The 23857-nt window shown below is 40.4% G+C and overlaps 1 protein-coding gene across 2 annotated transcripts in view; it reads right to left on the bottom strand.

Moving 5' to 3' along the window:
- Positions 1-23857, bottom strand: part of fam184ab (family with sequence similarity 184 member Ab) — a 134768-nt gene that overhangs the window by 77936 nt on the left and 32975 nt on the right. For both annotated transcript variants that reach the window (XM_068706930.1, XM_068706932.1), the window contains exons 2-3: positions 4029-4148; positions 2388-2546 (exon numbers count right to left, since the gene is read on the bottom strand). In XM_068706930.1, the coding sequence (XP_068563031.1) occupies positions 2388-2546; positions 4029-4148 (279 nt within the window). The remainder of the gene's footprint in view (positions 1-2387; positions 2547-4028; positions 4149-23857) is intronic.

Genomic DNA, 23857 nt, shown 5'->3' with positions numbered 1-23857 from the left:
TTTAATACCAATGACTTAAAGGGTGGTCTCTACAGTCACAGTTTCATGAAGCAGGCAAGGCAAATGATAAACATCTCTCTGGGCCAGATTTACATGTACAGATTCACGCCTTTCATTTAATTTGCCCGCACAGTCTGAAATTAGCATTTCACTTATGAAGGCAGCAGATAATTACACAATCAGCGACACGCGCTAACTGCTCGGTGCAATTTGTACCTGAAAGCACAAGCTCAAAAGGTTCACTCCAATGGGGACTTTTGTGTAACACAGAGCCCTCAACCCAGCTCTGGAATCAAATAATGGGAACATTTGCATATTTGCATGTTCTTTACATGTCGCTAAAAATCATTCATCCAGTCGTTTAATTCCATCCCTTCCCTTGTTCCTCAACACAGAGCTGCACATCATCTACACTGTATATAAATCGATTTACTAATGTCATCCGTCTGTTTATTCATCCTGTACTACTCTATCGATTTGTAGCAATGTTCACTGTCCATACACACACACACACACACACACACACACACACCACACCTACACACACACACACACACACACACACACACACACACACACACACAGAAAAGGTGAAACCCATTAGCTGACATTGTAAGTGCAGACATAATACAACAATTCAACAATCAAGCAAATTTTAAGCAATCTTGTGAGGAATTAGTTTAATTGTTAATTGGGCAAGTTTGAATTAGTCTATCGTGTCAGTTAGTATTGTCCATGTTTCGTGCTGTCCGGAGACAAAGACAATATAAATATACATCCGAGAAGACGCCGACAGTGGAAACAGCTGATCAGTCATGTGAGTTGATTTTTCACAATGTCAGAATTTATAAGGCAAAGGCATTTCCTCACCTCATTTAGTGCATCAACTCTTTTTAGATTAAAAAAAATAATTGAATTTGAAGTTAAGCAAATGTTGTTTCCATACAGCTTTTCTAATGCAATACTTCAAAATGACCAATTAAAATATGTGAATGGAAACACCGCTACTGTGTGCGGATTGAAAATCAGTTGTTAAAAACCACCTTGGGAGGTGCTTGACACGCGTCCTAGTCAGATATATAAAAAATGCATCCGTCTTTCCAAGATGCATTATGTAATATTTACCCCTCCGCACTGTAACTATGTCAGCAAGGGAGATGTGGAAATAGCCGCTCACAAGTTCTATCTCCAGGCCATGGTCAAGCCCTACACCCCCGCCCGACCACTTCGCTCTGCTGCCTCGGGGCGATTGGTTGCCCCGTCGCTCGACCTGGTCTTGACCCGGTCACGGCTGTTTTCTGTCCTGGCCCCACAGTGGTGGAATGAGCTTCCCACTGACGTCAGGACAGCGGAGTCGCTGCCCATCTTTCGGCGCAGGCTGAAAACCCACCTCTTCAGGAAGTGCTACCCTGAGCCTTCCACTTAGCACTTATTGTTTTCATACTAGCTTGTTGCACTTATTGTATTCGTATTACTTTTTTGCACTTACTGTTTTTCTTTGTTTCTGCACTGTACTTTGGCTCTGAGTTATGCTCTGCTTCATGCTCTTAGATGCTTGTTTGGAAAAGGAAATGTACTTATGACTTCTGGTGACTTTTGATTACCTATGTTGAATGCACTTATTGAAAGTCGCTTTGGATAAAAGCATCTGCTAAATGACTGTAATGTAATCTACACACTGTGATATGGCAGCTGAGGTTACTCTGACATTACATAACATCATAGTGAACTGTTGCAGCGTTTATCTGATCCCTGATCAGTTCAATCACTGAACGATCTGCGTGGGTATTATTCATGTTGTTGTGTTGACTGCATTCTCTGCTCAGGTAGACATTACTCCACTCTATCTTTACATAGAAAATAGTTGTTTGTTGCTATATTAATGCTCTGAATGTTGAATTAAGCACCTTTAACTGATATTGTTGTAACTTTAGTAATATAAGGAATGTTATTCTTCTTCTTGTTATTGAGCAGTTACCAAACTGGCAGCTCTGGTGGCTGGGAGGACCAAGATGGACTGAAATCATATTTGTGATCTGGCCAACGGAGACACATACTCAGCTAAATGTCACAAGTGCATTCAATTTCATCTTAACTTTATCTGCATACAAGAAACTTGAAGTAACAGGTGAATAAGGAGCTCTGATCACTTATACTACCTCGCAACAAGTCAGATATCCTGACAAACACACTGAGGTGATGCTGACAGACAAGAGAAACTCCTCAGCCTCACAACAGCAGACAGAACCAGACATTAGTACTAACTACCTGCAGCATCAGGCCAGGCACCGCTGCCTCTCAACACACACACACACACACACACACACACACACACACACACACACACACACACACACACACACACTCTGCATCATTCCTCTGTCTACCTGAGCCTCAGTGCATAGCTGCATGTCCTCCACTCTCTGACGGTAGCTCTCAAACTCTGCCAGCGCCTGTCTCTTCATCCTCTCGTGGAGCTCCATGGACTCCTCCAGAGACTGGATCCGCCTCTTCAGGTCTATCTCATCGCTGATCTTGCTCTTGTACTGTTGATTGAACATTGGAAAGTATTTGAAATCCTCATGTGATCGTGCACCAAAGCGCACAGAAGAACACAGGATGCATGTGCCGGAATGCAGTAGTTTGTGAGGGATTAGCGGATATGTTCAATGGGAAAAAAACACCAGATTTCATTGACATCTATGAACATTTCTCATGTAATCTTCCAACACATAAGCCACAGTAACAAACATGACAGAAAATATATATAGTAATAATACGGTCTCCTGGGCGAGAGTAAATAAACAATGTGTATTTATGAATTAGATTGTCTAATAGACATATACTTTAGATTTGGCTGTGATTTAGCTCATTATGATCGACTTTGTGTAAAAGTATAGCATGTAAATGTCTGTAAATGTGTGTTCAGCTGTTTATGATTGGTCACATTGCTGTTAGGGAAGCAACTAATTCCCACAAGGAAAGATGACATATAGACGTAAATAATTAATATTCAGTAGATTAAATATTGATGAGTTTGTTTTAGATGTGATCTGGGCTCTTCGGCTCTCCGGCTGCCATGTGATAGCGTGCAGCTGCCGTGCAGAGAAATACTGTAGTTTAGTGAGCTAAAGATGAGTGTAAGTTATACAGCGATACCGTCTCATCTTCACTGACTGACCTGAATGTGACCGCATTTCTAAAGAGCCCCGCCGGCTGTTGAAATACTTAAAGTCTTGAATCAATAGTCAAAAAGTAATCACAGCCCACTTATACCATAGAGTAGAAATTCTTGCTCCACTAGTCTATCAATTTAACAAAAACAGGCTATCAATAACTAATGAGTTGTCAATCATTCTAAAAGTAATACTGTAATATGCATTTACTTTTCCCCAGCAGGAAGCAGTGATTGATTACATTACTTATCTAACTTAATGTTCATTTATACCCATCGACGGGTACAATTTTGATGTACTTGTTCTATTATTATGCTACTTTATACTTCTACTCTACAACATTTCAGAGGCACATATTGTACTTTTTACTCTACTACATTTATTGATGAATTTAATCACAAGCTCCACCTTCACCAGCTGCAACATTAAAGTGATACGATACATGAATCTTTCAATGATCATATGTTAATGATAATAACATTATCATTATTGTCATTATCATCATTATTAGTAGTATTATAAATTGTAATAATAACAATATTACTAATAATAATATACATTGTTTTCCAAAATGGGCCATTTTCCATAATGAGTACTACTTTTGGTACTGTAAGCATATTTTGATGATAATACTTTTGTACTTCTACAAAAATGTTCTAACTAAATGTTCAGGAAACCAAACATCTTTGGTACCCTGTGTCCTTCTTACATCTAAACTGAACATAAACATGGAGGACATTAACTATTCTGACATGTCTAATCAACATAGAACAGATGGTATAACTCAGAAAACATCGACTTCATTCAAAAGTAGGATGTCAGTGTCTAATTAATTACATCAAACGTAAAGACCTGTAGTATCTTCTCTCTGGTCTCTGACAGAATCTGCTGCACCTCCTCTTCGTGGGCCTCCTTCAGAGTGGCGATGGCCGCCTCGTGTTCATCGTTTTTTGTGTTCAGTGCATAGATAACCTGGAACAGAGAGGAGAGAAACTTATTAGCTGTCAGACATATTCATAACCAGGAGTTATTACGGCATTAAAACCGGTGGGAGACGAACTGCACCTCTCACAGCTCGGGTTCAACCAGCACGGATTGTGCTGAGACTGCTGTGTTCGAGATATGTTGTTGAAAAATGAGAGTGGAGTCTACAAATAAAACAGCATAACATCACAGCAGGAGGTAAAGCGGGGACATATGAAGAGGATAGGAAGGATGATATCAACGCTAACACTGAAGATCTTTAAATGTATTCTGTGATGGATGGAAAAGACAACCATCACAATGAATTCTACTTGTGTGCAATACTTGGTACTCAGGTTAGGATTTAGAATATGCACTGTAATAGATTTAAAATACTTCTAGGGTACTTAATATATGGCTTTTGCAAAGATGTACATAAGTTCAACCCGCCCTCACTCCCAGCTTGGTCAATGCCCCTCGGAGGCACTCCTCAGTATCTGTATGAGAAGAATGCAGATTTGAAAGAGGAGTAAGGCCACTTCCAACGCAAACGTGCTGGATAAAAAAAAAGCTGACGGGAGGATGTGATCACCTGTAAGGAAACTCTGACCCATGAGAACATTTTGGATGAATTAAAGCTAGACTGTAGAAACGACATGTTAAGAGGCATCGCTACAGCTATCTCACACCTTACTTTGCACTTACATATTCTCTGTATCATAAACAGTCAAACCAGCAGTGGTGTTTGTACTAGAGTACATAACTGTAAGTGCTTTTTAATTGTTAAAGATATAAACCAACTTTAACCTCAAATCTAATTTATCTTCATATTTAATCAGAGCTGTCTGCTGTCTTCAGCCCAGAGGAGAGATCGAACCACCGACAATCTGATGAAATTATCATCATCTGTAAAATAACGCCAACCAGCGATAAAGAAATGCACAACAGAGCGTCAGAAATTGTCAATAATCTTCTAATACTGTGCAGATAATCACCAATTTAGATTTTAGTTTTCATAAAGTGTCTGTGAATTGAAATCGCTGCAGTGAACACGACTTTATTTATTCGTCCATGTTTTATTCCATCGGGACAGATTCAGCATACTGAACAGACTGTAAACAGCTATCTGATATATCAGAGCTCAACTTCACCTTCACCTTCATCTTCATCACCTACACATTAACGTGTAAATAAAGCCACAATCACTCCATATCTTCATCATTAGTCCTGATCATAATGCCATATGAAAACAATAATAAATACAAAAATAGTGTTCACCTATCAAACTTTTGATTTGGGATTTATAAAAGGAAATAGCTCACTACGCAAGGTTTTATGAATAAGGAATATGTTTTGGCGTACGTACATTTCCTCCTTTGAATGTATACAAACACTTAGTGCTGATGCTACGCTCTGTTTTATGATGAGACCCCGGGTCACTGTCAAACAAACAGGAGGAAATGGTGCCTTTGTTGGGGACTATTTTTAGCAGCGGATGAATCCATATTTGTTTCTGTAGTGAGTATTTGTGGCAGCAGGACTGTGTATTGAGTGAAGATAAACTACAGTGTGTGTGTTTATGGTTCATTGAGGTGTTTTTAATGGAGCTCAATGGCTCAGAGGAAGAAGACACATCAGGCTGTGATGCCTGTTAGTAGATACATGCAGGTTAAACCAGCTTTTAACTGCTTTTAATTGGTCTAGTTAATTTTATTTTCAGTTTTCACTACTAACTGGTTGTAAAAGTACAACTTTTTGTGTAGAAAAAATAATTCTTAGGGCTTTTTGAGGCCTTCAATAGTTTATTTTTAGTCACCACAATGTGATTTGGTTGGTTGTATTTAAGTTATCAATCACAAAGCTTCAGTATTGAAATGAAAACAGATTCATAAAAACATGCAGACCCTATAACATGTCCTGTGATGTGAAGGGATCATTTTTATTCTACTTATCGACACCTTCATCTGTCAGCTTCTAGTAAAAAAAAATATATACATATAACCACAGGTGTCCGCAGTGATTTTTACAGACAGTGCTATGGATATAAGAAAAAATCAACCACGCCAAATCACAGTCCACAACAGAGTATCACAGTCCACAACAGACCACCACAGTCTTTTACAGACACCACAGTCATCTACAGACAGTGCTATGGATATAAGAAAAGGTCAACCGCACCAAATCACAGTCCACAACAGACCACCACAGTCTACACCAGGCAGTGGATATAGGAAACAACATGAGAGATATAAGAACCATCCAGAAAGACGAGGCTGGCAATCCCCAGGACCGTCCAGAACCTCCTCCTCCAAAAGTACATCCTCTGGAACTGGCTCTCACTCGTGCTAACGATGAGATCAACAGTCTGCACAATGACCTGGAGGCATTGAAGAGAAAATCCAAGATTGAAAAGTGGAGTTTCTGCCGCAGGGTCCACGATGTTGAAGCAAAAAAAAGCCGTCAGGAGAGGAGTCTAGAGTTTGCCGGACAGAGTAACAAAAAACATCTGTCAGAAATCAGCCAACTTAAGAAACGTCTCCAATTCCAGGAAGAAAAGTACGAGGCAAAACACTATGACCAAAAGATCCAAATGCTGGATCTCAGCAAGGACAAGTATGGTCTGACTCGTAGGCTAACGGAGACCACAATCCAGCTCATCATTAAAAAAGCTGAACTAATCCGGAACAATGAGGTCTGGGAGGAAAAATGTGATGCTCTAAAAAAGATCACCAAAGACCTGGAACTGAAACAACAGGGCTTGGAGACTCCTCCGGTTGAGTACCAGTGGAAGTTGAACCGGGTTGAGGATCTGATCCAGGTCAGGCAGGAAAAATACGGAGATCTGGAGAAAAAGTTAAACAAGGAGCTGGCCAACAACGAACACCTAAAGGCAGCATCAAAACAGCTCAAGGACGAGAACAAGGTCCTTGAAAACATCTGTCTGTCCATGAAGCAGAAGATGAGAGGATTCTTCAGCAAAAAGAGGGAGGAAAGACAACCTGAGCTGGAGAAGATGAGGAAGAAAATGCTTGAGAAGGAGATAAAAAAGAAAGAAAAGGAAGAGAAGAAAAAGGCGAGTTTCTTCAGCTGGATTCACAAGAAGAAGACGTCTTTGGCTTCTACAGCTGACGCTGAAAATCAGTAGCTACACCCCCCCTCAACCCCCCCCCCATCCTCCTTCCTCTCCATCCTCCCTCCCTTCTATCAACCACTCTCCCCCTTCACCTCTCCATCCTCCCTCATCCACCTTTCTCTCCATCCTTCCTTCCTTCTATCACTGATCAATGTTACGTCATAAAATAAGTTCCAAATGGTATTTTAGGTTAAAGACAACTACATAATGATATTCTACAGTAAAACCCATGTGACCGTCATCACTGACGGGTTTATGGATATTTTTTATATCACTTTCCTATAGAACAGGTCTATACCTTGTTATTTTATTAAACAAACTAAATAGCCTTATGTTATTTATCTTATTTACACGACGGGATGTCATTTCTGTCTCTACATGGTCGCGCATTTACAATTCTACTCTGCGCTCTGTATCGCACACGCTCACAGGTGAGCACACTCCCACCAGCGGACAAAGAGCGCGTGTCGGAAAATATGTCGTGTCAACCACCTGAAAAGCAGACAACAATATCTGCTGGCTGTACAAGACTGGTCTTGGTAAGTAAGTAAGTAAGTAAGTAAGTAAATAAATACATACATTACATACATGCATAAATACATATCAAGAGGCTCTTTGCCCCCCCCTGCAAACCAATTAGTTTGGTTTTGTAAGTAATCCTAAAAGCTAAGTAATTTTACGTTGGAAGCTTATTTTGAAAAAGGAGACTGTATGAATTTAACGGGCAAAAGCTGACATTTCCACAACCGACGCTAGATCGTCCCAGTGTGAAGCCTCGCAGAGTCCATGACCAAGTGAGTTAGAGTGAGAATGTGTTCGTAGTTTCTTTGTCGTTGCCCAACGGCATTTCTTACATGAAGCAAACCATTAAAACCCACAAGTTGCGGCAATCATTTATAATTTACAATTACGTTCTCTTTTTCAAATCAGTGTAGATTAGCTAATCAGCTGAGAAATGCAAATCACTGCCGTATGAGAAGTCAATGAGCTGTGGTGTACAGGCTAGCCGGTACACTGCTGCATAGAGCGGACGCTGTTAAAACCTGGATGTTTCCACTATTGGCTCGGAAGCGCCGCTGCTGCACCACAGTTATAAATTAGAGATTGGTCGATGCCTCGTATTGCTGGGGATAAAAATAACACAAGCAAACTATTGTGCATGAGATTGACCTTTAAATCCGTCCCAAAAATACATGCAGCCATCCAGAGAGGCGAAATCTGACAGCACAGTGATCCTCTGCTCACAGGCAGAGAGCAAGAGAGAGATCGGGGACAGAAATGGGTTTTTACATTTCCACATGAAAAAAACATGAGTGACTCTTCCCCAATGCTTCTCTCTGCCTGCCGTGAGAAATGGAGCAATGTGTTGCCCCTTTGAAAAACCAAGTCAACGATTCGGCACATTGAACTGTGGGAATGCCTTTGTTTACTCTGGACCAAAGTCCGTCAACAGATTTGGTAAAAAGGGGGTGCAGGGAGAGAAAAAAGGAGGGCGAAAGCTTTCTTTGAAACAATGACATCCACTTTTTATGCCTCGCCGGGAGATGAAAGGATTAAGTTTGACAAGTGCTGGTGTTTTTTTGTTGTTGTTTTAATTCCTATCTGTTTATTCCCCCCACACACTGCTGACAGCCACAGAGCTTTACTCAATAAGAGAAGAATCTAAAGACACAGCATAATCAAGAGGTACTCAGCCATGGGAGTTATTCACCGTGCTATTTGATTTTACTGACCTCTTAATGTGAATATCATCATCCCCATTTTTGCCTGTATGATGAATATTACATGCATTCTTTTTTACGTTATATCATTTTTTATATATTTTACTTTTACTTCAAGCCTAATGTGTTTTGCATATATATATATATATATATATATATATATATATATATAAATACACATTTTGACTTGATGATACGGCGAAAGAAAATGTTTAAGAATCAACAAGAATATTACGATTCATCCAAAAGGGGGGCAATATTTGGATTTAAATTGAATGACAATCCATTCAACAGCTACTGAGACATTTCACTCAAAACCACAAACATGAACCTCATGGCGGCGCTCGAGGAAAGGTCAGAGAACCACCAAAGTAATTAGGATTCATCCTTTTGGGAACATGAATGCAAAATTTCATGTTAATCCATCCAATAACTCTTGTAATATTCCAGTCTGGACCAAAATCAGTGGACAGACAGACATGTAAGCAGATAACAATGGAAGCAGTAAAGTGAAGTAGTTTATTCATATCGGCTCAAATCACAAGTTTGTTCCACAGGGTTTCCCAATCTGTCCTGTCATTTGGACCTCTCATGTCAAGTCTCTTAGTCCAGTTTTTCAAAATGAGGAATGAGAGGTCCAAGAGCAGAGACAAACTGCAAGCAGCCAACTAAAGCTGAGAAAATTTCAGTTTACTCCAAAATTAAACATCTTTTCCGCCACACGTCTAAATTATTCAGTCCCCTCAGTCTCTCATCAGCTTAGGAAGGGAATGGAGCAGACGAAACCGTTAGAGGAGCTAAAATCTCCATAACATCCCGAGAGTCATCAGCACACTTCTGCAGACGACGTGCACTAATCATAATGCTGTGGGGTCTGCTGATACACACACACACACACACGCACACAACAACATAACAAACACACACATTACTTGCACTTACATGTATACACACACACAAGCAGAGACTGTCAAGATCCTCATGAACCAATACACCCGAGTCAAAAAACATCAGCGTATTATGCCCGACAAATGGTCAGAGAGACGAGGAGGCAGTGTGTGTGTGTGTGTGTGTGTGTGTGTGTGTGTGTGTGTGTGTGTGCGTGTGTGCGTGTGTGTGTGTGTCTTTGTATGTGTCAAGGAAAAAGACAATGGCTGCCTGAGAGACAAAGGCTGCTAATATTGTCATCATTGTCATCGTGAGGGATTAGCAGATGTTGGATCTTGCAAGCCGGCACCATGCAAAAAGCAGATATTATTCTAAAGCGGGACTGCAGATATCAGACAGTAATTGGGGTCAATATTCACAATATTGAAAATGTAACCGTATTAATGGGATTCATTTAGATGAATAGACTGTAGTTTCAATGATAAAGAACAACATCCTGAATACATAAGCATTGCAATATATAATATGTATAAAACTAGTCCACCATCCTGACTTTGGGGGCTTTGTGAGTAGTACAATGCACACTATTTTGGGGACTTTCTTAGCCTTAACTGATCCTTTCAGGCGGTGCTCCCTCCCAGACTAGGCGCTTGTTAAGGCGGTATCACAGCCATAAAGGTGGTCCTGCCTTAAGGCGGAATTATCTTTGTCGAGGACAACTCCCACCCTTTGCACAGGGAATTTCAGCTTCTTCCTTCTAGACGGAGGTATATAGTCCCACGGTGTAGAACAAAGCGGTATAAAAACAGCTTTGTTCCAGCAGCCAGGTAAACAAATTATAGCAACAGTGCACAGATGCTATAGAAGCAATGTTTGTGTACTTATTTATTTTATTTAGTGATTTACTGATTTGGAGCCTTGTGTACTTTTATCATGTTTGTCTTTTTGTCTGTGTTGATTGTAATGTGTGTCGAGATGGATGCCTCGCCTTCTATAGCAAACCAAGTCTACCTACGGGTACAAATAGAAGTAACGTGAACCTGAGGTGTGTTCAGCTTACAATTTAACCCTTTGAACTGTCACAACAGCGGATGTCTGTATCATGCAGTTTTATGCTATGTACAGAACATTCATTTCACAGCAAGGGCTGTGAGAAAGTTACCAATTTGTAAGGCTCTAGATTGTCAAATTCATCCATCCATCCATCGCTGTATGCAAAGTACAACAACACCTTAATGGGGAAGCACCATTTTGCCTTAGATATGCATGGTGCCAAGCTGTAAACACACTAACGTGTTATCACCTTATGACCAACACCCATTATTCGCTCTCCTTTAACTTCATCTTCACCAACTCCTGAGGTAAACATGTGGCTCTGAGGCTGCTAAATCCTCCACAGCGTTCACCAGCTAGTTGCTAACTTTGTCAGTGGTTCCGTCGGAGCTGCTTGCTGAGGCTGTAAAATGAATGTCAGAGAGCCGTGAGAGGCTGAACCAAACATTAAAGTCGTGGGCTGTAAAAACCAATGATGCCTGCTATGAACAGACTGGGATCACAATGCTATCATGAAGGTGAAAGGCTGAATGTTTGGGTGTTGAGCACCATGGTAGATGGCAAATTCTTGTTTTTTTCTTTGTGTATATTGAACCCTCTACATGCACATAAAACATTAAGTATAACCTATATACATGCAGTAAGGATTTTAATTATTTATTCAGTGTTTACATGCCCTTAAAGCAGCCAAAGTACTATAGCCTGTTTTGGATTACACCTTGTTGTTCTGCTGTACCATATAGTTTTATTTTGGACTTTTGGGAAAAGATCATGTGATTCAGAATAAAATGAATGTTTTCATTGTTTAATAGAAACTGCAATGTCAGCTTCAAACACATGCTTCCTTTTAGTCGTGTGTGTGTGTGTGTGTGTGTGTGTGTGTGTGTGTGTGTGCATTGTTCTGAGGCGTGAAAGTGTGAGGAAAAACAGAAAGAGAGTGCGAGACAGACAGAGCGGTCCTCTTCTCATCTCCTCGGGTCGATCGGGTTCACGTCCTTGGAGGAGTTTGCATAAATGACAGCGATACCAGGCAGATCGATACGGTGACAGCAAAATGCCACAATTTCATCTGCCGGCTGGAAGAAAGTCACAGCTGAGAAAGTAACTACGACTCGCAGCAGGCGTGAGTCCCTGCTAGCTGCTGGATGAAATTTGACTCTGCTGTCAAACAAAGGAAATGCTGAAAAAATATGTTTGCTTTTTTAAAAAAAAAACTTCCTTCTGCTCACTTTCTTGGCTTTATGGGATTGTCTCTGTGCAAAGCAACTCTATAACCTTTATAAATATATTCAAGACATGTGAACTTTCTTTTACCTTTTCTGTTGTTTGGATGCAGGACTTGTTAGTAAGTGTCAAATCATAAATATTCCGCATTGCACTCTTGACATTTGCTTGTCAAAATAAACTTCATAAAGCGGGTTCAATGAACAAACAGTTACTGTAGTGTCAAAACAACACCAGACGATGAGAATATATCCACAAACAGACAGATACATTATCTACATAGGAATAGAAGTCAAACTGGGAAATACGGACTAACTGACTCATCCCTTCACATCTCACTGCAAACTTGTTTTCTTATCAAGTTAGAAACATCTGTATAGGAAAAGATAACGAAGAAAGAATAAGGCATGCATTTAGTAAAATACTTAAAACAATGTGATGTACATTAGAGACAAGTTAAGATATACCTACTGCACAGGCAGATTAATTCACTAGTATTAAGGAAATACCATTTTAAAAGACTCAATCACAGACAAAAGCAAATTCACAAGACAGAGAGGAATTCATGTTACAACATTTAACTTGTCACATTTCTATTGTTGGCTAATATAATGACCAACACTTCTCCAAACAAACAGTAATAGTTGAAAGTCACTCTCCCTCTGAATGTGTTGTAATCCCAGTTTGTCTAAGCTTGGTTGACATAGCCGGAGCGGCCGTGTGTGGCCTGGTCAAACACTGTAAGCTCCGTCAGCACTTGTTTGCACCGCTCGTGCTGTTAGCATCGTTAGCTGAAAGCCGGCGGCTCAGTCGTCGCCCATGTTGAAAGCCGAGTGACGTCTCAATCATAGATGTGCCCTGAATTTGCAATTCAGCACCTTTAATCTGAACAAAAAACTAAATATCTCCAGGACATTTCAACAATAACAGTGAGAGGTAGTCTGACAGGGGAGGTAGGTCATCACTTTTTAATTGGTAATAAAAGACAAGATGGCGATCAAAGCATGACATGCCGTTTCATTTTCACTTCTCCAACACTCTCAAATCTCAAATTCTGTCACTCTAAATTACTTATGTTCTATTTTTAGACTCTTGTTGTTGTTGCTTTTGCCTTCTGCCGGCTATACCTCTCACACCCAGACATGGCCAATCATTCTTGCAAGGTACGGCTCTGTGGTTTTGTACTGTTATGATTTGTTGCTACCTGTCTGAAAATAGAATAAAAAAGGAGATTCGTACTGTAGCTAGATGTCTCTCTGAGGGCAGATTGTAACGTTGACATTTACTGTATACTCACAATCTGGAGTATATATTCCACATATTGCCATAAAATCTCTTGATAAAACAGAAATGTCTATGACACAATCTTAACTAATAAACTTTGTCCAGAGACTACCCTCAGGAACCTATAGGTCAATAAGTGGTTCGTGCCTGATAGGACCTGGGGTCACCAGTGGCACTCAAAGCGTTAATGCTGGCCCTACAATGTTTTATGACCCACCTTTATGGTTACGAGCGTCCACATTCCTGAGGACACAGATCCAATTGTAGTAAACAACTTAAAGAAACTTGTACTTTATATGCTAGTCCTTGTGAAGTAGGTCCCTGTATTTTATCTATAAAGAGTGTATAAAGGTTATGTATAGTTAAGTTTGTGATAGCCAACTCTGTTTACATTTATTTAAGCTTCCTGCCATACAAAACATACAAACTGGATGCTCTGCCTGCAACTTTATCTCACCCGCAGCACTGGACACCTATGTTGCCTCTCACCCAAGACTCTGAACAATGTTATCCATTCATTTATTATGCATATAGGTACACATGTCTACATAGGTCTGTCTGTGTCATGATATTAGTGTCTATCAATGTTGGGGAATTCCTTAATTCATTCAATCTCTAATTAATCCGGTTTTAATTCAGGAATTTACAACAAACTGCTTGGTATCGTTCGGCAGCTGAAAAAGCTCACATTTAAAATATGGAAGAATTAAAGAGACTATGTAAGTAGCTAGTATTAATTGGGGAAAATAAGGTGGAATGAAATAATCAAGACAGTTGATAGAGTGGGAGTGGTTTGCCTTTCCCACCATGAAATTGCAACGCCTTCCTCAAGAAGATAAAGCAAGAAGACATCAGAGGACACTTCTCTCTCTCCGCTTTTACACTGCACTTCGACAGATTTAAAATATTTATAATTGTTACATATCTTGATATTAATTAATTACTATTTATTAAATCTGCTACGAGCAACAACGCCAAACTTTAGTTCCAAATAACTGCGCTAATGGACAACAATACAAGTCTGATCCTATTCGAAGGCAGATGTGAGTAGTTTGTTTGCAGTGCGACTGCAATCCAAAGCCACTAGAAAAGGCAACATCAAAAAAACAAGCATTTATGAAATTATTATTGACTTCTGATATCCAGCAGAGCCTAATGCCTTGAGAAACTTTTAACAGCAATTGGGGATGAAAGCAAACCAAATTATTTCATGAGTAGAGTAATATGAGCACTAACAGAGACAGTAAACAGTAAAAATCCATTCATCTTTGCTAAAAGTTACACTAAATCAAATGTAGTTTGTTAAGACTCCAATGTGCTGCCTATATGTCTTTGAACTGGCAGGATGAAAGCTACCAAAATTAAGTTCATTAACAAAACTAAATGCAGGACTTTGCAACAAAGGGACCCAGAAAAGTGTGTGCACTAGATTGCAGACCAAAAAAAAAAAAAAAAACTTCAGCTGGAAGCAGGTGCCTGATGTTCTTCCTCCAGGATCAAAAGAGAGAAATAAAAGATGCTGGTGCTCTGAGGTTGTTCAGCCTTGTTTCTGCGAAGGATCTAATGACTCCTAACGAACTCAGACTGGTGGCAATCTCCTCTTATTTCACTCTCACAGGCCTGAACACACACTCACACACACACACACACACACACACACACACACTCCTCGCTCATCTCTCCGCTGGAGTCTCTCCGTCCACTGATGAGACTTTGATGATAATGTCGATGTCTAACGACGACCATTTCGCCACCTTAACACTAGCCGGTAGTCATTTTCCACCCTGTGGCGGTGGAGCTTTGTCTTGTGAGTGCAGTGGGAGTGATGAAGAATGTACTGAGTGCTGACTGCAAGGACTGTGGTGTAGATGGAAGACTGGCTGCCACCGGATATATAACAAAGACGTAGTGGGGGAAAGTCATTACATGAGAAGATCGAAAGCACTCCGGTTTGTGTGAGACAACAGCCAGCAGCTAGTTAGCTTCCAGTTTAGCACAAGGGCTAGGACCCGGCAGTAACAAAGTCTTGATTCTTTAATCTGTACAAAAATTGTAAAAAAAAAAAGTGTAGAAATGAGGCTGTTGGCTCTGAGCAGTTCCCAGGCAACCAGCAGAGACTCCAGGAAGTAGCTGGTCCCAGCCAAGAAATAGTGGAATTACATTTTTACACTTTTGTTTTAGTTATTTATTTAAATGGTAAATGGACTGTACTTGTATAGCGCTTTTCTAGTCTTCCGACCACTCAAAGCTTTTCGACACTACATGTCATCATTCATCCATTCACACCCATTCATACACTGATGGCAGGGGCTACCATGCAAGTCAGGACTAACTAACATTCATACCAATTCATACACCGCGGGAACAGCCTGCGAGAGCAATTTGGGCTTAAGTCTTGCACAAGGACACATCGACATGGACTAGCGGAGCCGGGGATCCTCTGATTGAAGGACAACCCTGCTCTACCACTGAGCCACAGTCGTCCATAACATTTAACATTTTAACATTTAACAAAAGATATAACATCATCACTGAGATTCAGAATTGTTGCTTACCTTTTGTATCTTTTCCCCCCTATTACCAAACCTTGTGCTAAGCTAAGATGACCGACTGTAGTATTTGACAAAACAGAGATATGAGGGAGGTATTGATCTTCTCCTCCCAGAAAACAAATATGTGTATTTCCCAAAATGTCAAACAAAGTAATATAGAACTTAGTTTTTTCCTGAGAGACCAGGAATTTAACTTTTATTTGACTGAAATACAGTTTGACATGCATTCCTGACGGTCGACATCAAACACTGACATGCAGCACATTATAAAAATTATAATTTCACATTTGCAAAGCAAGTTTCAAAGAAGAGGCTGATTTAAAAAATAAAGCCTTGCAGATGTGAACAGCTGCTTTTTGTTAGCAGAGTATCGATTTCTTCCCTCTTGGGGATGAGACTGTTAACCTCGTGGAAGGAGGGCAACGGTGAGGTGCAGCATATAATTGCTGCAACAACTATTGATGTGTCATTTCACCAGCAGAGCCCTGCTGGAGAAAACTGGTTTAGCAATCAATTAGCCTCATCATTGCTGCTGCATACCAAATTATTGCTCTGTTGATAGGAAGCCAGCCAGGTTTTCTCCCTTTTCCTAGATCAATTGTTCTCTCTCTTGACCCCTTAACCACTGGATTTAAAGCTACAGGCCCGACTAAAGAAATCCTTACCTCATTATTAATTCTTCTGCTTATTTATTTATTGGTTCATTGAAAAATGGAGAAAAAGATTAGTTTTCTCGTGAAAAACATTAACTCGAGGTCCATTTACTACTAGCCTTCACCAGCAAATTGGAATTAGCTGAATAATTTACTTGATATGTTGTCTGAATAAGTAACTTGTGACCTGACCCAGTTCCTCTTGCTGGTGAAGACCTTGAGATGTAGTTGAAAGCTCGGTCTAGATGGAAAGTGGACCTTGTGTTGAGATTTACTGTCACAGCATAGTTGTCCATTTGCGGATGAATGCTGTCTCCTAATATTAATCAGGTCTGTCCAACACTTCGCTCTACATCCTGGCAGTGCTTTGACGCAATGTCGGATCATTTAAATGGTTTTGAATAATACTTGGCTGAACAATGGGATGAGACATGAGTGTTAAAGACCTCCTGAGCTGCAGTGAAATACATCAGCAAGCAATTAACATTGCCTCCTTATATTCATTAGCTTTAAATCATTGTCTAATTGGATATTGAATTTCTAATTTTGCGTATCGTATCGTATCGACAAATGTGGTAACAGAACTACCTGGTTTCATATTCTTTGTTCTACACTGTTGCACTAAGTACATTGTTTGTTTTACCTTCTATGTTTGAGCCAAGGTCTACAAGGCCGATGAGGATGTATGATAGCAAGATATCATAAAGCACAAGCTGGTCTCAAACCATTTGTAAATCAGGTAATGTTTACAAGTCCTCTTGTTGTGTATTGAAAATGACACATCTCTGTGTGTTCTTTAACAAGACCCATGTGCTGCGTTTACTCTCCCTTTATGGCCATACTTTTATTGTTCATCCCGTCACCGAGGCCTTGTCTTTTATTTGTGTAGCTCCTCTTTTCAGACCCTTTCTCATTGTTATTCCAATCTAAAGGCTTGAAAAGGTACGTGGATTTGACATTATTTGACAAAAATGATAAATGCCTTGTAGGGCTGGGTATCGGTACTTGTTACTTTTAAGGTATCGACCCAAATAACCAAGCAGTACGGAAACCTTTCCAGTCAAACGCTACGGGTATTTGATGCTTGGTACCCAGACCTAGAAAGAGAAAGGACTATAATAGTACCCATAAACATTATTTGTGCATACTAGTTGGCAACATCATGACAAATAACCCTTTTAAAAGAGAATAAGATTAACAGTTGCAGATTAAAATCAATATTGGTATCTAGCTTCCTCTCATCTGTAATGTGCTGCATCATTGTTGTACCTTCCCCCACCACAATCTCAAAGTTTTTATATTTCTAAGTAAAAAATGCACACCGAGGCAGACTGCCATCTCATTTCCACAGCCTCAATATTATGCGTTTACTGGGAGTGAATTTAACGAAGCGGAGAGACAGATAGGAGACCTAATTACTTTAATTATAATATGTGGCTGTGATCTGCTAAACTGTAAGGTGCACCTTAATCCGTCAGCTAATTATGGGATGTTCCGTAGCGGTGTAAGTGGTGGTGCAGTTGAGCCGATTTGAAAGTTTGGCATTAATTAAATTCAGGATCTGTGATCAGTGGATCAGCTCTTTTAGCATTTTACCAAATAAACTGCATTAGCGTCCCATTTTAAATGAAGAATCCTGTGAAAACAACAGAGCTTTGCTCGTTAAGAGTCTGTTCTGTCAACTGAGGAGAGCAGAAAAAATGAAGCAAGGCTCTCTTCAGACTATACATGCTTTTTGGTTTGTTTTTGTCTTGCATAGCTTTGAAACGCTGTTGAACAAATCAAGAGGCCACTCACCACCGCTTTTAAGACGATAACGTTTGAATGACACAGGCTTTGGTCTTTGCCTACCCCATGTGAATATTAACTCATATATACTGTTAGAAATATAATGTAAAGCATAGAATAAGGGCTCCAGAAAAATATGTAAATTGTCACCACAACATAAGAGCCTCAGGAACAGAAAGTGCACTGCCTCACACTATTCCAAGAAAAGATACATAGTGCATTACATGTTTTGGATATGGATGCTCAGGTTCCAACATTTTCCCAAAAATACAAGAAAAAAAAGAGATGAAGTGAGATGTCCAAGGTGCGAAAGTGAACAAAAAAGCTTTACACTGCCAGATGTAAGAGTGCCTCTGACTTCCCAAAAAGTGTCCAGCATGATTGTCGAAAAACAATCACCTTAACATCAACATTTGGCAAGTGAAAGTCTTTTGTTAGAATGAGATATACACTTAATAAATGATAATCCTTTTTGCACAAAGGCAGCTTGTAGAGTTATTACTGAAACATTTAGCAGCGAAAACTATTTTTGTCACACAGTTTACCAACCGCAGAGGAGATGAAAAGGCCCGTCACAGATCAGGCAGAATATCAGATCATATGAACAGAGTCCTATTAAACCAATTTCAATTTTACTTTTAAGTATTACATTTGTTGTGATGGGGAAGATAATATTCCAGTTTATTTACTCAGTGCCTTTTTAATGCCCTGGGCAGACAGCAAGCGCTCTTTTCAACAGCAGCGGTTTTCAAATTGTACTGGCGTAGTTTAGAGTGATGCATTACTCAATGAGCATGTTTGTACTTTACGCTGGACCAGACAAGCTGAGACGTCTGCATCTTGTTTTAGACGGCTCAGAAATAGGCTCACAGGTTGGGTAGTGCAGTTCTCCTGTCACTTGAGGTATCCTGCATGTGAACAGCACCTACTTCATGCATATGCATTAAGAGGATCACACAGGTAGCAGTAGATCCAGGAGAAGACATCAACCCGACGAGACAAATCCGCTCTAGGTTCTTAGGTGGAAAATCCACCACTTCCAAAAAGAAACCGGCACAAAATGTATTGAAGGCAGCTTGTCGAGGAAATCTGGGCCACAGTGCATGATGCTATAGAAGAAACACTGAAAACAGGTGGCATAACATATGTTATGCAAAAATCTAAAGTTCATCCAGTGGAGTATTTTTGGTTTACCAAGCTGTTGGAAAAGAAAGCCAATGTTCTGCACTCTGGGGGATATTTCTAACTAGTTGTTCTGGTCAGTGCCACCATTACACATGTAACTTAAACCATAAGGCTTCTGAAGTCTGTGTTTGTGTGTTGGTTCTGTGTTATGTAATCTAAAGAGATGTCTCTAATTGAATAATAAGCACCATCTGGAGCCATTAGCTTACTGTAAGTTCTGAGTGCATTGCATTGTTCTTTCTGCTTCTTTAGCACACACAAACACACGGAATTATGCTTCTGTTGCATAATAACAGAATTACGGAAAAATAAATTTAAAGAATATCGCAGAGTTAAAATCATGTAAAATCATGTTTTTGTGCAAAATTAGCACAAAGTCAAACACATTTCCAGTGGTTGTTTGCCTACACCAGGGTTGTCCCTCATCACCGATTCTGTTTGTGATTTTCATGGAAGGGATCTCAAGGCTCACAGGGAAAGAGGTCAGCTGATGTGGTTTGGGCATCTGATCAGGATGCCTCTTGGACCCCTCCTTTTAGAGGTTTTCCTAGTATGTTCAACTGGTGAGAGGCCCGGGGTAGACCCAAAACATCCTTGATATTATACATCTGGTCTATTCTGAACACGCCTACGGGTTCCCCAGGAAGACCTGGAGAACGCTGCTGGGGAGAGGGAAGTCCTGAATGCCCTGCTTAGCCTGATACCCCCGAAAGGTGGACGACAATGGACGAATGGATGGACACACACACACACACACACACACACACACACACACACAAACAGACAAAGCAGCACAAGGCCTCTCTGTGGTTTGGGTAGTGATATAATATTTTTATCAGGATAACACAGCTATGGCAAGTACTCCTATACTGACAGGTATAATAATAGTAATTAGGTTTGAAAGAGAAAAGCCACTATACTTGATGCTGGGACTTAAGCAGAAATCAAATTCGAGAGCCACAAACACATTTCATCCCTGAAGGTTTACTGCAGGCCAGTCTGATTGTGTGAGTAGATTTCCTGGCTGTCAATGAATATATTATTTAGTTTTTAGATTCTCCTCACTGCAAGTTCACCACATCCAGCATGAGATCCAATGGAGCAGTAAAGCGAAAAGATTTAAAACACATAGTAACACAGTCATGGTCGTCCAAGGCAGGAAAGGGAAGGTTAGATGTCGAAGGAGAGTGTTAAAGCCAAGAAGAACAAAGTTGGCATCTTTTCTAGCTTTCAGATCTCAACAATACAATTGGGATGCAACCCAGGTGCTGTCAGTGGCCCTGTGTGTGTGTGTGTGTGTGTGTGTGTGTGTGTGTGTGTGTGTGTGTGGAGACCCTGAGTTGATTACAGCCCATCTTCTGTCTACTTTCATCTGCCCATAGGTCTTGGCTGTGTCATGCTACAACAGCTCTTTGCTCAGGTTTTATTAAGGTGGAATGAGGAGTTCATCCCACTCCGTCTCTCTTTTCTCTCAGGATTTAGTTTACTGTTCAAGGTAACTGAAAAAAAACCATCAGCTTTACTTCTTTTCTCACATCTTCATTCACCCTTTGTTGCCCGAGACAGCGCTGAAAGAAAAGATGTACTTTTTTGTACAAATGCAGTAGTTTTTCATTTTGTTAAGCATTAAAAAACATTGTGGTGCATCATGTGGAGGACTTGAGCTTGTGTCCTGTCACAGACCTGCAAATACTGTCCACCTTTTTAACCATAACAACGATAATTTCATAACCCTAACCAAGTGCTCTGTTGCCTAAGCCTAACCATACCATAGCCATAACTTATTTGCCATAATCTTTTCTTAACCTAAAACAAACTGTAGCTGCCATGCGCAGGTATTGTAGAATGTGAGAACTTAAACAAACTATCAGCTTTATTTCTTGCCTTTCTGTTCTGCCTTCTCAGATCCGAGAAGCCACTTGAAGGAATAAATGCACCATCAGCATCACTCTGCGATGAGATGGATGTGCTGTATGTAATAAAGTTAAAGCTGTGACATGATGTGCGACCACGAGTAGAATATTACCGTCCGTATTTTACTGTCTTTGAAGGAGAACAATAAATCCTACCTTGACCTTGACAGTCGTCGGGTACAGAGTAGACCACATTATAAAACTTTTTGTTAATAAAAAAGTTTCTACTTCTTAAAGTTCTTGACATCAGCACAACTGTCATTATGCTGTTCTGCATCTGCAGCTGTTCTTCCAGCAGAAACAGCATCAAACAGATGAAACACTCAGCTGATGGCCTGCAGCCAGACACCGGGTCGACTTGGGCCAACTTGGTTATGATTTATGACTATATTTCCCATCCAGTTATCTGTCCATCTGATCTGCTGGCTCACTTCCATCTCGTTCTTTTTCTGACCAATCAGACTGGAGCGACTCACAGCTCACTTACAACAGGAAATGTGAAAGGCTGCTCTTCATCTTGAAAGAAATCATCAGTTCACCAAATTTGGTTGGTACTCCTTGGTGTAACGGATGGTTTCTAAAATAAAAGCACTTGGTTAGGTTCAGTAAAAGATCGTGGTGGGTTGAAATAATTACGTTTGTTACATAACTTCGGTTACGCTCGTTACGTTCACATGGACTTGGGATTCACGCAGGACACAGTCAGCTGTCTTCTGGGTGAAAGTCCTCGTTTGTTCTATCCGTACACCATAGTAATCGGATATATTTCATGGTCAAAAAAGCGGCTGTAAAGCGGTGGATGATCACATGTAATTTCCTATAAATTATTCAAAATAAAAGTGCCCAATGATTTATAATTACATGGAAGAACAGCCACGAACAAAGCTCCACTATTTCAGTGATAAACACATTTTTCTATAAATTCTTCGCAATAAAAATCACCCACGATTTTGGTATTTAAAAGTTTTTATCTTGAAGCTGCAAAATGGGGAAATGTAGGGTTTTCATCAGCAGTAACTCAGCTCGAGACACCAAGGCCCATGACAAAATGTCAGCATTTAACGCCCAAGGACTAAAACCGAGCCGTTTGTACCGGTTAACAGATTGTCAAGTGGAATGGATCAAACTGCCTGATTTTATTCAAATACAACAAAACGACATACTGTAAACTGGGGGACCACTACAGGAGCTGACAGCCATGAACCTGCAGTATACGGCTGCACAGCAGGTAGCTGACAACATTTATCAGGTCTCATTAATGTATCGCAAAGGGGGACCAATGTAGACACCAGCATCCTCGTGAATTTACCCTTCTGGTGCTTTACTGCTGGTTCCATTTATTTGACATCAGTCTGTTCGGAGCGATTTCACAACCGACTCTTTCCGTGTGTGTCTATCCATAGGAGAGCGAAGCAGGACGGGATGGGTGTGAACAGAGGATTAAATAAGAGGAGAGAGTTTATCCCTCCATCCATCCATCCCTCTCTCTCTCTCTCTCTCTCTCTCTCTCTCTCTCTCTCTCTCCACTGTCACCAAACGGCTCGAGAAGAAAACACGCTGATCGGATTTGTGAATTTGTGAATGTGTGTGAGAGAGAGAGAGAGAGAGAGAGAGAGAGAGAGAGAGAGAGAGAGAGAGAGAGAGGTGTGTGCATTTGAATTATAGACAACACAACCCTGCGCCGGACAAGCAGAATGTAGTAAAAGCTTAAATGCCTCACAAAGGCAGCATGATTGACTGCTGAAGTGTGGCTTTTTGAAACTGCACCGAGGTTGTGGACAGACTGCAAAGGACACAAGACTAGTAGCTGTTAGAGGAATAATTCCATTTTTATTTTGGTACCAAATGTAGTGGATTGCCCTGTGCTAGTGACATAGATGCATGGGCATTAGCCTGGGCAGTTAGTCTTGTGGTCCAGTAATCTCCCAGGAGACCCACATCCCGTCAGACGAAAATAAACAGCAGCACATGGCGCTTGATAAACACATTTGTAACAGCATGTGACATGTTTGCAGCTGTAATTGCATTTATTACATGTGCACTTGCAAATGAACTGCCTTCATCTTTATTTGAGTGGTCACAAGAGAGATTTAAAATATGAGCTACAGAGGACTGTGGCTGCACACACACCTCCCTTGTTGCTAAAAGTTGCTGATTATTTGATGGATGGATGTTATGATATTATTGGTTGAATTCGGTTGGAAATAGCTTACGTAAGCGCATATCTTATTTCGTTTTACGGGGAAAAAGATGATAGAATTTTGATTTAGAAATATGAAGAGATTCATTTTGTCGTATGACTGGGGATGTTATCTGAAAGGGTA

This window comes from Cebidichthys violaceus, unplaced genomic scaffold (assembly GCF_023349555.1).
Source record: "Cebidichthys violaceus isolate CVI_PGR_0920_01 unplaced genomic scaffold, fCebVio1.0.p SCAF_125, whole genome shotgun sequence".
In the NCBI taxonomy this organism is placed as follows: Eukaryota; Metazoa; Chordata; class Actinopteri; order Perciformes; family Stichaeidae; genus Cebidichthys; species Cebidichthys violaceus.
This window is presented reverse-complemented; position numbering and strand designations above follow the sequence as displayed.